The sequence below is a fragment of the Anomaloglossus baeobatrachus genome, chromosome 6 (assembly GCF_048569485.1).
Source record: "Anomaloglossus baeobatrachus isolate aAnoBae1 chromosome 6, aAnoBae1.hap1, whole genome shotgun sequence".
In the NCBI taxonomy this organism is placed as follows: domain Eukaryota; kingdom Metazoa; phylum Chordata; class Amphibia; order Anura; family Aromobatidae; genus Anomaloglossus; species Anomaloglossus baeobatrachus.
This window is the reverse complement of record NC_134358.1, coordinates 379,277,581-379,292,025: the sequence shown is the minus strand read 5'-3', so window position 1 is coordinate 379,292,025 and position 14,445 is coordinate 379,277,581. Positions and strand designations below refer to the sequence as shown.

General features: G+C 43.6%; 1 protein-coding gene across 1 annotated transcript in view; it reads left to right on the top strand.

Annotated features, from left to right (window-relative positions):
• The window catches only part of ITGA9 (integrin subunit alpha 9), a 644,853-nt gene extending 633,675 nt beyond the window's left edge, over nucleotides 1-11,178 (top strand). Inside the window, exon 28 of the mRNA XM_075316572.1 lies at nucleotides 10,179-11,178. Coding sequence (XP_075172687.1) covers nucleotides 10,179-10,277 — 99 coding nt within the window. The 3' untranslated portion in view covers nucleotides 10,278-11,178. The remainder of the gene's footprint in view (nucleotides 1-10,178) is intronic.
• The last annotated feature ends 3,267 nt before the right edge of the window (nucleotides 11,179-14,445 follow it).

Sequence of the window (14,445 nt, the reverse complement as noted above, 5' to 3'; positions counted from 1 at the left end):
TGCTAACCTCCTAATGTCAGCGCTCATCTTCCCCGCAGCTGCTGACACTGCTATGCAGGCAGATGCTGACAGGCTGCAGTGCGAGCAGCTGCAGGGCTGGTGCGGGAGAGTGACACAGACTGCAGGGCCATCCAACGGAAGTGCTTACGTGCGGCTTCCGGGGATTTTGCGTACCCATTGACTTGTATTGAGTCACGGTCCGTTATTACAGAACAGATTAGGACATGTTCCATAATAACGGAACGGACATACGGTATCTGATGTGTTTATTTTTTAGGAACTGATGCACACGGAAGTGCTTCCGTGTGCCATCCGATCCTACACAAAAGACAATGAAAAGATGGTCCTGTCAGTAGGTCCACAAAAAAACAGGACATGAACAGGACAGACAGAACGGTCGTCTGAATGAGCCCTCAGACATATACACCATTGCTGCAATCTTGCACAAGTGTTTTTCAGACAGGGGACTTGTGTGACTGTAATACCTTCTGGAGTGTATTGTATGGTAGCTTGGATAGCACTTAATACATCAGTCCCCAGCAAATTTATAGGAGTATTCACACTAACAATAAGCTTTATGAGAACTCCCTGGCCATCCTGTAATTTCAGATTTCAGCTTCATCCGTCTTGTCAAAGGAGTTTCAGACACTAGTCCTTTTACACGCACACACACACACACACACTCCACAGTAACAGTGTCAATTAAAAATTCTGCCTCTTCTCACCCTGGCAACGTTATGGTTCAAGGTGAGACCAGATCCTGAGGGAACAAAAACAGGGTACACTTTTGTCACTGGGTTACCAGTTTCCTAGGCCAGAGGCAAGGGAGCAGGGAAATCAGTCTGCTCCCTCTCCTTTTTGGGTTTTTTGCACTCTCTCCACAATGCCAGCATTGTACGGTCGCTAGATCACCTGGTGTTCCCCTTCTCTGCTTCCACTGTTTTCAGTTGGAAGAATACAAGTCCATTCATCCATTCAAAATCCAAGCTGTGGATGTCCAGGCAAGATATCAGAGTCAACAAGTCGGCTCATCACAAGGTCTATCAGTTCTGGCACGACAAACATGGCAGTGGAGTTGACTCGTATTTTTTCGTAATGGTGAGATCACAGACATCCATGCAAGCACCATGTGACACATGTTACATAAGTCTGGAATGGTGGCCCAAGGTGAAGAAGTCTAGTCTTCAATATCATTATGAAAAGCATCGGCTCGAGTTTGCACCCAAAAAAGTACAAAAAGTGGACATTAGATAATTGGAAACTGGTGATTTTGAGCAATGAGACAAATGTCAATAATAGAGGCTCTGATGAGTGCAAATGGGTGTGGAAGAAACAAGGGAAAAAGGGGCTACGGGATTGAGAAACTGATGGAAACTGTCAAGTTTGGTGGAGGAAGCCTGATGATAATGGGGTTGTTTCACAGCCAAGGGTGTTGGATACTGGACCTGGATCAAGGGTGGTCTCAATGCTGAGCTACAGTGGGTACGGAAAGTATTCAGACCCCTTTAAATTTTTCATTCTTTGTTTCATTGCAGCCATTTGGTAAATTCAAAAAAGTTCATTTTTTTTCTCCTTAATGTACACTTTGCACCCCAGACAGAAAAAAAACAGAAATGTAGGAATTTTTGCAAACTTTATAAAAAAGAAAAACTTAAACATCATGTGGTCATAAGTATTCATACTCTTTGCTTAGTATTGAGTATAAGCACCCTTTTGAGCTAGTATCGCCATGAGTCTTCTTGGGAATGATGCAACAAGTTTTTCACACCTGGATTTGGGTATCCTCTGCCATCTCTTCCTTGGAGATCCACTCCAGTTCCATCAGGTTGGATGGTAAACGTTGGTGGACAGCCATTTTCAGGTCTCTCCAGAGATGCTCGATTGGGTTTTGGTCGGGGCTCTGGATGGGCCGGTCAAGAATGGATACAGAGTTGTTCTGAAGCCACTCCTTTGTTATTTTAGCTGTGTGCTTAGAGTCATTGTCTTGTTAGAAGATGAACCTTCGGCCAAGTCTGAGGTCCAGAGCACTTTGGAAGAGGTTTTTTCTAGGATATCTCTGTACTTGGCCACATTCATCTTTCCTTCAATTGCAACCAGTTGTCCTGCCCCTGTAGCTGAAAAATACCCCCTTGGCATGATGCTGCCACCACCATGTTTCACTGTGATGAGGTACCTGGTTTTCTACAAACATACCGCTTAGAATTATCATCAAAAAGTTCTATCTTTGTCTCATCAGACCAGAGAATCTTATTTCTCATAGTCTGGGAGTCCTTTATGTTTTGTTGCAAACTCTATGCGGGCTTTTATATGTCTTGCACTGAGGAGAGGCTTCCGTCGGCCATTCTGCTATAAAGGCCCAACTGGTGGAGGGTTGCAGTGATAGTTGACTTTGTGCAACTTTCTCCCATCTCCCTACTGCATCTCTGGAGCTTAGCCACAGTGATCTTGGGATTCTTCTTTACCTCTCTCACCAAGGCTCTTCTCCCACGATTGCTCAGTTTAGCTGGACGGCCAGGTCAAGGAAGAGTTCTGGTGGTCACAAAACTCTTCCATTTAAGGATTATGGAGGCCACTGTGCTCTTAGGGACCTTGAGTACTGCAGAAATTCTTTTGTAACCTTGGCCAGATCTGTTCCTTGCCACAATTCTGTCTCTGAGCTCCTTGGGCAGTTCCTTTGACCTCGTGATTCTCATATGGTGTGACATGCACTGTGAGCTGTGAGCTGTGAGCTTTTATATAGACAGGTGTGTGCCTTTCCAAATCAAGTCCTATCAGTATAATTAAATACAGCTGGACTCCAATGAAGGAGTAGAACCATCTCAAGGAGGATCACAAGAAAGAGTTAAAAATGTAAAGGGGTCTGAATACTTTCCGTACCCACTGTATATGTTAGTACAAGATGTTACTTTCTGCACTCAAGTACTATGGGACTGAAAAGGACGACATAGTGTTCCATCAGTAGAATGACACAAAGCATATTGTTACGGTTGCTGTGGCTCTGGAGACTATGTCCGGATTTCTTGCTACTGCACATGTGCAAGCGCTGGAGACTAAGTCCTATCTTGGAGCCATTGCACATGTGCGGGTGACATCATCGCTGACACGAGGTCACATGTCTCTGACACCTTCTAAGCTGATTGGCCACTGGTCATGTGCTTGTGACACGTGGTCACATGTCTCTGACACCTTCTATGCCGATTGGTCGCTGGTCATGTGCTTGTGACGCTTTGCTCGGTGATAGGCCAGCGTGATGTCATTGCTGTCATTCTGGCAGCAGATTGGCTCTGGTGTCCTCCATCTTGGATGAGGCACAGAGTCTATATAAGACCCTGACGCACGCCGCCCGGCGCTCAGTCCTCTTGGTTCATGCATGAGGGTAGACGCCCTGTGCACGTCCCTCTAGGCATCTCTCTGTCTATGTTAGGTGAGCGTTACCGGCAGGGTAGCGTTCTTATACCTTACAGCTCCGGCTGCAGTCCGTATCCTTACCTCTTAGTGGAGCGGACATAGGCAGGTGCCTGAGGCACATGGTCCGGCTGGGCCTTGTGATTCTACTCGTAGGTGGACGTTGCCGCTAGGGTAACGTTCCTTATACTGCGTCTGGCAGTTGTTCGTATCCTTGCACACTAGGGGAGCGAACAGAGGTAGGAGCTTTGTGCGGCTTATGCTGCTGTCCGTCTCTTTTGCACCACTAGAAGAGCGGACCTAGGCAGGTGCCATATCTAGTGGTTCGTGTCCTCGCACACTAGTGGAGCGAACACAGGTAGGAGCTTTGTGCGGCTTACGCTGCTGTCCGTCTCTTTTGCACCACTAGAAGAGCGGACCTAGGCAGGTGCCATATCTAGTGGTTCGTGTCCTCGCACACAAGTGGAGCGAACGCAGGTAGGAACTTTGTGCGGCTTACGCTGCTGTCCGTCTCCTGGCACCACTAGAGGAACGGACCTACGTAGGTGCCATGTCACACTCACTGCTTTTGTCTCTGTGATCTTTAACAGAGACCATTCCACACACCCTTCAAGTAAGGGAGGAATTGCTTTATTTTCTAATTATATTCCTCTGTGAGTTTAACAGAGGTATTGCCCTCTGCACTTGTGCTATTATTTTTTACGGTGGCACACTTATATACCCCTTATCCTCTGCCATAGTCTGCAGCAGAGTCTTTGCACGGTGGACCCTGACTGTCTGACATTCCTTTAGGTTTTATAATCAGACAGCCCCCGTAACACATATGTTGAGATTAGCAAAGAAGTGGTTCAATGACAATGAAGTAGAAGTGCTGGATTTGTCCCCACAGTCCTCAGACCTTAACCCAATCGAACACTTGTGGGTAGAGTTGAAGAAAAAGCTGTATACATACCCAAGTGAGCCGACCAGTATGAACCAACATTGGGAAAGTGTAGAAGAGACCTGGGATGAGATTTCGGTCAAGACATGCTTGCATCTTATCGAGTTGATTAAATATAGAGAGGGAACCACGGGTATATGCCGCTCTTAAAAACCACTGAAGTTGAAATGATGTGAAAATTTCTCTTTTATTTACAGCATTCCTACGCGTTTCAGAGACAAAGACCGTCTCCTTCTTCAGGGAAAAAAGAAATCATGATTTCTTTTTCCCTGAAGAAGGAGACGGTCTTTGTCTCTGAAACGCGTAGGAATGCTGTAAATAAAAGAGAAATTTTCACATCATTTCAACTTCAGTGGTTTTTAAGCGCGGCATATACCCGTGGTTCCCTCTCTATATTTAATCAACTTTCTATATTGTTATACGGGGCCGCTGCTTGAATCACACGGACACTCACATGCTTTTGAAGGAGTTGTGACTGGCACAACCCTATCAGGTGAGTGTAAGGCTATGTGCGCACGTTGCGTACAAGCCCTGCAGAAATTTCTGCAGCGATCTGAAGAGCACATGTGCGCTTTAGATCGCTGCAGAAATGTCCGTAGTGAGCGCCGATTCCATGCGCTCTGCCTGCAGCTCCTGCCATAGACAGAGCAGGAGCTGCCGGCAAAGCGCAGGAAAGAAGTGACATGTCACTTCTTTTTGCGCAGCGCTTTGGCAGTAGCCGAAGCGCTGCGCACTGAGACGCCACGTGCGCACGGCCCCTGCACAATCTCCATAGACTGTGCAGGGGCCGCAGGACGCATGCAGTTACGCTGCGCTACAAAGCGCAGCGTAACTGCAAGTTTTTACGCAACGTGCGCACATAGCCTTACTGTTCCTTTCCTATCACCACTTGTTATATCGGGTAAGACCCTATTGCGCCCTTTGTCTCCCCCTTTTTTAGTTTCTGTGCATCTTATCGAGAGCATGCCCAGAAATTCAGTCAGTGTAGAAACCTAAAGCTGGATATACAAAATGCTAACAAAGTAATAAAAATTTAACTGTAGATTTTTCGGAGCAAAACAGTAACAATGTAGTGACATGACAAGAATCTGCATAACTAATGATATGCTAAATAGTTGCAATTCAAATTTATGTATGAGATAGCCAAGATGATTGTCTATCAAATGATGGTAGGCTCACACTCAAAGCTGTAGTGGATGTGAGACATGGAGCCTGAAAATCAAAAGTTGAAAACATTGTTACCCTTTTGTTCCTCACTGAATGTATTTATTAATAATAATAATATTCATTCATTTATATAGCGCTATTAATTCCATAGCGCTTTATATACATCAGCAACATATATGCTGTGTGGTGTGAATAAAGCCTTAGTAATAGCTGTTTTCATCATTTCCATATTATAATATAAATGACTTCTTAGACTAGATCTTCTTTCATGTGCAGACTCCTTAAGGCACATGTCTCTTAATAAATTAGGCACACCTTACCCCAGTGTTGCCTTTATTAAGACTAACATACAAAATACCAGTTATAATGAACATGGCCCTATGTGATAGTGATTTTCCATACAGACATGCAGATGCCAGGTAGTTCTACCACCTGTCTGCTATGTGGACTAGTGCACAAGGCTGGAAGATGACCCAATCATATCTGTAATTTGTGGAAGCGACTGGCCCAAGAAATCACTTTTTTGTCTGAACAGTCTAAAGGCTGCTTTACACCAGACAATCTATTGTGCAATAGATCGTCGGGGTCACGGTTTTTGTGACACCTCCTAGCGACGCAGTATCGCTCACAAATCGTGAGTCGTGTACTGCTCGCTAGGTTCCATAATATCGTTTAATTTAGTTGTTCATCGTTTCCGGGGTAGCACACGCCGCTCCGTGTGACACCCCGGGAACGATGAACAGCAGCTCACCTGCGTCACGCGGCCGCCACTGGCTATGTGAAGGAAGGAGGTGGGCGGGATGTTTACATCCCGCTCATCTCCGCCCCTCCGCTTCCATTGGCCGGCGGCGGTGTGATGTCGCTGTGACGCCGAATGTCCCTCCCACTACAGGAAGTGGACGTTTGCTGCCCACAGCGAGGTTGGACGGGAAGTAAGTACGTGTGACGGGGGTTACTGACTTTGTGCACCACGGGCAGCGATATGCTCGTGACGCAAAAAGGACGGGGCGGGTACGATCGATTGTGAAATTGCACAATCGGTCGTACCGTGTAAAGCAGCCTTTAGACCATATCAATGCCACATGTTACAAATATTTATACAAAATACTGATCAAATTAAAGGGAACCTGTCACCAGGATTTTCCCTTATAAGCTGTGGCCACCACCAGTGAGCGCTCATATACAGTATTCTAGTGCCCAGGCCAATCTGTATAACGTTAAAAAAGAGCTTTTATTTTACTCACCTAGTACGTGGTCCGGTCTGATGAGTGTCGCTGATCTTGGTCCGGCATCTCACCTCTTCTTTCCATTGTCCTCCTCCTTCATAGCTCTGTGTGAATCACACATCCTACTTCATCTACACAGAGGCCTTCATTGTGCTCCTGCGTGCTTTGATCTGCCATGCTGAGGGCAGAACAAAGTACTGTAATGCACAGGCGCAGGGAAAGGTCAAAAACCGCCTGTGCATGCGCACTACAATACAGACGGGTTTCCATTTAATGACCCATAGCTACTGCATACATAGGCAGATGGAATTATGGTATGTACGTTTTGCATGCTATTATCATTGTATTATAGTTTTGTACTGCACATATCCATAATATGGTGCCAGGCCTAAAATGTCTAGTAATTGTTATGTTTGTAATTCTTAGTACAATATGTATGTACATTACCAATAGTGGTAGTAAATTATGGTTCTTTTAATATGAATTGTAAAAATATTTTTTTTACCTTTGGTAGAAATAAATAATACTCCTATTTTGTTTGGCTGTAAGTTCATTTTGTGAGTGTGGTTTTGGGAAAACCAGGACCTCTTTTACCATAGATCTCATGCCAGCATGCTCCACATGAGAACACGTTACTCAGAAATCCTGGCTGCTCTCTTAATAGGCTATGTGCGTAGTCGGTAGAAGCGTGCCAGGGCTGTTTTTGGAAAACATCTAAAACAGAGCGAATAAAAATGTTCTATTAGTAAAAAAAAAAAATAGTTATGTGCATGGATCTGATGGAAGCTGGTTTCATCTCACTGTTTCTTTTCTAGTCTTCAATTTCTATTCACCACTTTGTACTGATATGTCTTTGGCTAAATATTATTTTATTATAATGCGGATATTATGTTCACATACACTAAGTTATTTTAGTTTTCTAATAGCAGAAGCTTAAGCATAAAAGAGGGGGATCATTGATATTATCACTAATTTTACATCATAGTTGTTAGGTATGTACATGGATTCTAATAAGTCTTAAGAGGTTGTCCACAGACATTCTTTGCTCTAGACACTCCAGCCGGTCCCAGGACATGTTTTGTTGTTCCTTTTTTCACCCCTGTTCAGTAGAAAGGTACCTGGGTTGCATCCATAGAGTAGCTGCTGACTGGTGAAGTGAATTAACTGCAGGTTAGTTGACAAGCCAGACAAAACCAGAGGCTGGTACCAATTACAATATCAGCAGGAATGCATAAGTAAGTCAGTCCAGAGTCACGCCCAAGTAGATTTGTTTGTATTGTAGATTGTAACCCTATGATGGCAAGGCTCTCTTCCCTCTGTACCAGTCTCACTATTAATTGTAAATAATATACCGTATTTTACAGACTTTGAGACACACACTAGACCATAAGACATACCTAGGTTTAGAGGTGGAAAATAGCAAAAAAAATTGAAACAAAAAATGTGGTCATGACGCACTGTTATGGGGGGATCTGCTCCTGACACTGTTATAGGGGTAATGTCCCCCTATTCTGTCCTCTTAGTCCCCCATTCTGGGCACCCTCCTAGTGTATATATGTCCCCCATCCTGATATAAAGTATATGATCACCATGCTGGGCCCTGAAAAAGTTGTAATTAAGACATCGGTCTTGTAATAGAATAAACATCAAGAATGTAGCACAAGGAGCTGAATAATAACGTATAACTTGCAACGCGCAGGATGTCAGGTGCTGTACAACCTCAATCATTGGACTGTCATCAAGACTTAAATAGATATTCCTATCTCCAAAATCCTATCCCAATATGTAGTAGGTGTACTAATAAGAATTTTAGCAAATACTTCCAGTTAGAAATGTAATATAGTTCTTCTGAAAAGCTATGTCACTTACCTTAGCTGCAGGGCATTACAGTAGGTTCAGAATATTGGAACAATTAGTTGCTCGCGGTCGTAACCATGGATACCTAAGCTGCAATGCCCTGCACATGCTATAGCTATATCAGGGGAACTATTCTACATTTCTAAGTGGAAGTATTTGCAAATATTATTATTATTATTACACCTACTACATATTGGGATCGTATCTTGGAGATGGAAATAACCTTTAATTTACATGACTTAAAATACTGCATTGAGCTGGACATCAATCATGCTGAAGTATAAAGATTTTCTGATGTATTCTGGATCAAAGAACATGCATGACCTTTATTTCCACAGGAATTAAAAAAAACATTTCTGGTACATCCAAATATTTGTATTTTTCATTATATTTGGAAAATACCAGTATACTTGGATGTACGGGAATTGTTTTTATATAATTCATGTAGGAATAAAGCTCACACATATTTTTTAAACCAGAATACATCTGGAAAGCTTCATACTTCAGAATGTTGTTTTACCACATTGGGCAAAATTAGTCTTTTCTGTGCCGAGGATTGTTGGAGCCTTAAGGTGGCTTTACACGCTACGATTTCGCTACAGGGATCTCGTTGGGGTCACAGATTTTGTGACGCACATCCGGCCGCTGTAGCGATCTCGTTGTGTGTGACTCCTAGGAGCGATTTTTGGATCGTTGCAAAAACGTCCAAAATCGCTCCTCGTTGACATGGGGGTCCTCTCCCAATTATCGCTGCTGTCGCTTGGGCGAAGTTGATCCTCGTCCCTGCGGCAGCACACATCGCTACATGTGACGCCGCAGGAACGAGGAACCTCTCCTTACCTGCCACACGCCAGCAATGAGGAAGGAAGAAGGTGGGCTTGATTTTCGTCCCGCTCATCTCCGCCCCTCCTCTTTGATTGGGCGGCTGCTTAATGACGTCGCTGTGACGCCAAGTGAACTGCCCCCTTAGAAAGGAGGCGGTTCGTCAGTCACAGCGACGTCGCCGAGCAGGTAAGTACGTGTGACTCTGCCGTAGCGATAATGTTCGCTACGGCAGCGATCTTCACATATCGGCATAACGATAGGGGCGGGTGCTATGACGCTCGCCATCGCTAGCATCTGCTAGCGATCTCGTAGCGTGTAAAGCCACCCTTATTCAGGGGGAAAGGGATTGCAGATGTATTTTCTATAGCAATCATACTGCCTAGCAGAACAGGCCTTTATGAGAATGACAGGCTGATGACGTTAGCACTGTCCCCTGTAATGTCAATGCTACCTACCAAGTCACAATGGCAGCACCTGAAAGTGGAGATCTCTTACTATTGATTTCAATAGCATTTCAGAAAATACAGATGAGTCATCACTTTAGCTCTGAAGGACTGGAATTTAAAGGGGTTGTGTTATCAGGACACTCCCTGTCTACATGTCTTATTATGGTATACAGACATCATAGACTGGGGTCCTTCTAGTTTAGGTCCTCTCTGTTTTCCAGTTATCTATGGTTATCTATTTCTGTTTTCAAATGTTGAATTTCAAACCAAGTAACTTTTTGTAACAAAATTGTTTTGTTTTGTTTTTTTTAGATGGGATTCTTCCGCCGAAGGTATAAAGAAATCATTGAAGCAGAAAGGAATCGGAAAGACTACGAAGAAAGTTGGGACTGGGTACAGAAAAATCAGTGAGAGGCATGTGCCAGCCCAGTCACCTCACACACATTTGCTAGCTAATTGGCTCTGCTCTTGTATCTTCCATATGTGGAAGAAAAAAAATCTTCTCCAGATTTTCTGGAGGCTTGTTGATGCTGTGGATTCCTTTATCAGGCTGACTAGCAAAGGAGAGTGTGTCCTAGAGAACCACTGAGGCAACACAAAGTGACTGGAGAAAGACTGTTCCCTCTTCCAAGACAAATGGCCACCATGCTGCAGAGAATTGCAATAAATCCATCGTAAAGTATGGGGTGTAATTTCAGGGAAAAGCTGTTACCAAGAAGTATTTTTTTTTCATTTTTTATTTTATTTTTTTTTAATATTCAACTTTTATACTGAACTTGTCTTTATATTTGAAGATATACTGTATGTAATGAAGAGCTGTACAATTCTCTGACACACTGATATCTGGCTACTTGTACAGATCCCACCTAATGTATTAGGTGAAGCAATTCTACATAGTTGCACTGAAATGCAGATTATTATTGCCACCCTTGGGACGGAGTTTCCCCATGATCATTGGTCTCCAGCCTGTGACTCTCCGGCTTCTGTGAAACACCTAATAGTTGCACATTTGCAGGAGACCCCCAGGCTGCTGACTTTGGGCTCACTTTGGTGGGATGCCTGTCCTTTCATATTGTATACATGTATAGATTAATACAAATGCCTCTGTACATAACACACACACACTCGCATGAACTATCATGTGCTTCAATAAATTATTTGACTTCTCAATCATTACAAGACTCAGTACCTCAAATACATTTGTGTGTAATACTATACAGGTGTGTAAGGAAGAAGAATCCCTAATTCTTACTGCTGCTCTGTAATTATGCTATACTTGACTTTTACATGATCAGTTTCATGCCAACAAAGGATAGCGCCAGGTCAGTGCAGGAGTAAAAATCTGACTGCTACTCGGAAACATTGGCAGTTTATCTCACACTAATGCATTGTCACTTGTATAAACAATTCATACTTTTATTATTATGAATTACTAACAGGTCATCACTGATTTAGGCTGGAGTCACACTAGCATATGGCATCAGATGCGATATGCTAATGACCCCCGTGTCTCAGGCTCTGCTGTGAGCATGAACCGAGTGTCATGCAACTGTGACCGGATCTTGTGATCGGGTCACAGCTGTGAAGCTGAGGGGGGGCGCTGCGGAGGAGAGGGAGGGGTTAATACCTCCATCTCCTCCATTGTCAGCCTGTGCGTATATCGCACTGCACTGGGATAACATCCGAGTGCAGTCCGATGTTTCTTTCGCACCCATTCACTTGAATATGACTCTCACAGCAAATCGCAGCATGTTGTGACTGACCAACTGCTCTCCATCATTGACTAACATTGGTCAGAGTGCAATGCGAGATTTTCTCGCATTGCACTCGTCCGTTTTTCACGCTCGTGTGGGCGGACCCTTACATAGCATAAGGATTGATTATAGAACCACCAAGCCTTATTTCACGTATTACAGAATATTATTGTCACACGTCTAATGTATACACTACTTTACAATTTTATTTCTTCTGTCTATGTTGGAACCATGTCTCGTATTTACTGGAGTGGTTATGTTGCACTTTTTACACAAAGTTCAATATCTTTTAATTTGTTATTCTATTAATAGGAGAAACAACTGGCCAGTTCATTTTAGAGTTGAGAAACACAGCAAAATGAGCTTCATTCTTCTATCTCATATACTACTTACTCATAGGATATGTGTTAAAGGGAATCGGTCACAAGGTTTTTGCTACCTCGTCAGAGCAGTTTAATGTAGGGAAAGAGATTCTGATTCCAGCAATGAGACAATCATAGTTTTTAGATGTAGCATGGAGCAGAGCTCAGAAAGCTGCCCCTGCCCATACCACAGCTTCCTACATTGTGTAGTGACAGTAAGCTTATAATCAGCCCTGGGGTTAAGTGGTTGGACCAGGTTTTATACGGGTGCCTAGTCCGTGCAGTTATAAGCTCCTGCAGATAAAACATTGTATTGAAACAACGGTACACAGCCTAATAAGTGACACATCCCTAAAATCAGTGTCTTGGCACCTATCTCATGCTGTGTTCAGATTACATAGTAAAAACCTGATGACAGATTCCTTTTCATAGTAGGGAAACCTAGCACATGTTTGTCACACCCTATTTTTTAGCATACCTTTTATTATTAATTTTTATTTAATTTTACGGCTGATAAAAATATAATTTGACTAATGTGAACGTGTTAGTAATGGAAGCAAGGGTTCAAAGGAAACATCTAAGACCTAGCCCAAGACAGGCAGTAACGTCTTAGGCTTACATCATTCTAAGAGGAATATGGAAGAAGATGAAACAGCAACCAGGAACGGGTCCAATAAGGTTTCTGAAATGAGGAATCCCTTTCACTTTGTATCTTTGAAATAGAAACACTTTGGAAAATGATACCATTTTCATTGTACAGCACATCACTGGAAAAAAGGTCATACTCCCCAATACATTGTTGATATACCAGTTCATTGCAGACAGGTCTTGTGGATGTGTAATGGACATAGTACAGGTGGAAAATAATGATGAGCGTCACTCACACACCTACCCTTTATGATGGTGGCGCCTGCTTAGTGTTCTAAATGCACACACATAAGGCCTGTATAAGGTGCCAGCCACGCGGTGGTTATGGCTTGTGTCCCATGCTGGCTAACAGCCGATGTCACCATTTACAGTGCCTACAAATAGTATTCAACCCCCTGCAGATTTAGCAGGTTTACACATTCGGAATTAACTTGGCATTGTGACATTTGGATTGTAGATCAGATTGGAAGTGTGAAATGCACTGCAGCAAAAAAGAATGTTATTTCTTTTTTTTTTTTTTTAAATTGTGAAAAGTTTATTCAGAGGGTCATTTATTATTCAACCCCTCAATCCACCAGAATTCTGTTTGGTTCCCCTAAAGTATTAAGAAGTATTTCAGGCACAAAGAACAATGAGCTTCACATGTTTGGATTAATTATCTCTTTTTCCAGCCTTTTCTGACTAATTAAGACCCTCCCCAAACTTGTGAACAGCACTCATACTTGGTCAATATGGGAAAGACAAAGGAGCATTCCAAGGCCATCAGAGACAAGATCGTGGAGGGTCACAAGGCTGGCAAGGGGTACAAAAGCCTTTCCAAGGAGTTGGGCCTACCTGTCTCCACTGTTGAGAGCATCATCCGGAAGTGGAAGGCTTATGGAACTACTGTTAGCCTTCCACGGCCTGGACAGCCTTTGAAAGTTTCCACCCGTGCCGAGGCCAGGCTTGTCCGAAGAGCCAAGGATAACCCAAGGACAACAAGGAAGGAGCTCCGGGAAGATCTCATGGCAGTGGGGACATTGGTTTCTGTCAATACCATAAGTAACGTACTGCACCGCAATGGTCTCCGTTCCATACGAGCCCGTAAGGTACCTTTACTTTCAAAGCGTCATGTCAAGGCTCGTCTACAGTTTGCTCATGATCACTTAGAGGACTCTGAGACAGACTGGTTCAAGGTTCTCTGGTCTGATGAGACCAAGATCGAGATCTTTGGTGCCAACCACACACGTGACGTTTGGAGACTGGATGGCACTGCATACGACCCCAAGAATACCATCCCTACAGTCAAGCATGGTGGTGGCAGCATCATGCTGTGGGGCTGTTTCTCAGCCAAGGGGCCTGGCCATCTGGTCCGCATCCATGGGAAGATGGATAGCACGGCCTACCTGGAGATTTTGGCCAAGAACCTCCGCTCCTCCATCAAGGATCTTAAGATGGGTCGTCATTTCATCTTCCAACAAGACAACGACCCAAAGCACACAGCCAAGAAAACCAAGGTCTGGTTCAAGAGGGAAAAAATCAAGGTGTTGCAGTGGCCTAGTCAGTCTCCTGACCTTAACCCAATTGAAAACTTGTGGAAGGAGCTCAAGATTAAAGTCCACATGAGACACCCAAAGAACCTAGATAACTTGGAGAAGATCTGCATGGAGGAGTGGGCCAAGATAACTCCAGAGACCTGTGGCGGCCTGATCAGGTCTTATAAAAGACGATTATTAGCTGTAATTGCAAACAAGGGTTATTCCACAAAATATTAAACCTAGGGGTTGAATAATAATTGACCCACACTTTTATGTTGAAAATTTATTAAAATTTAAC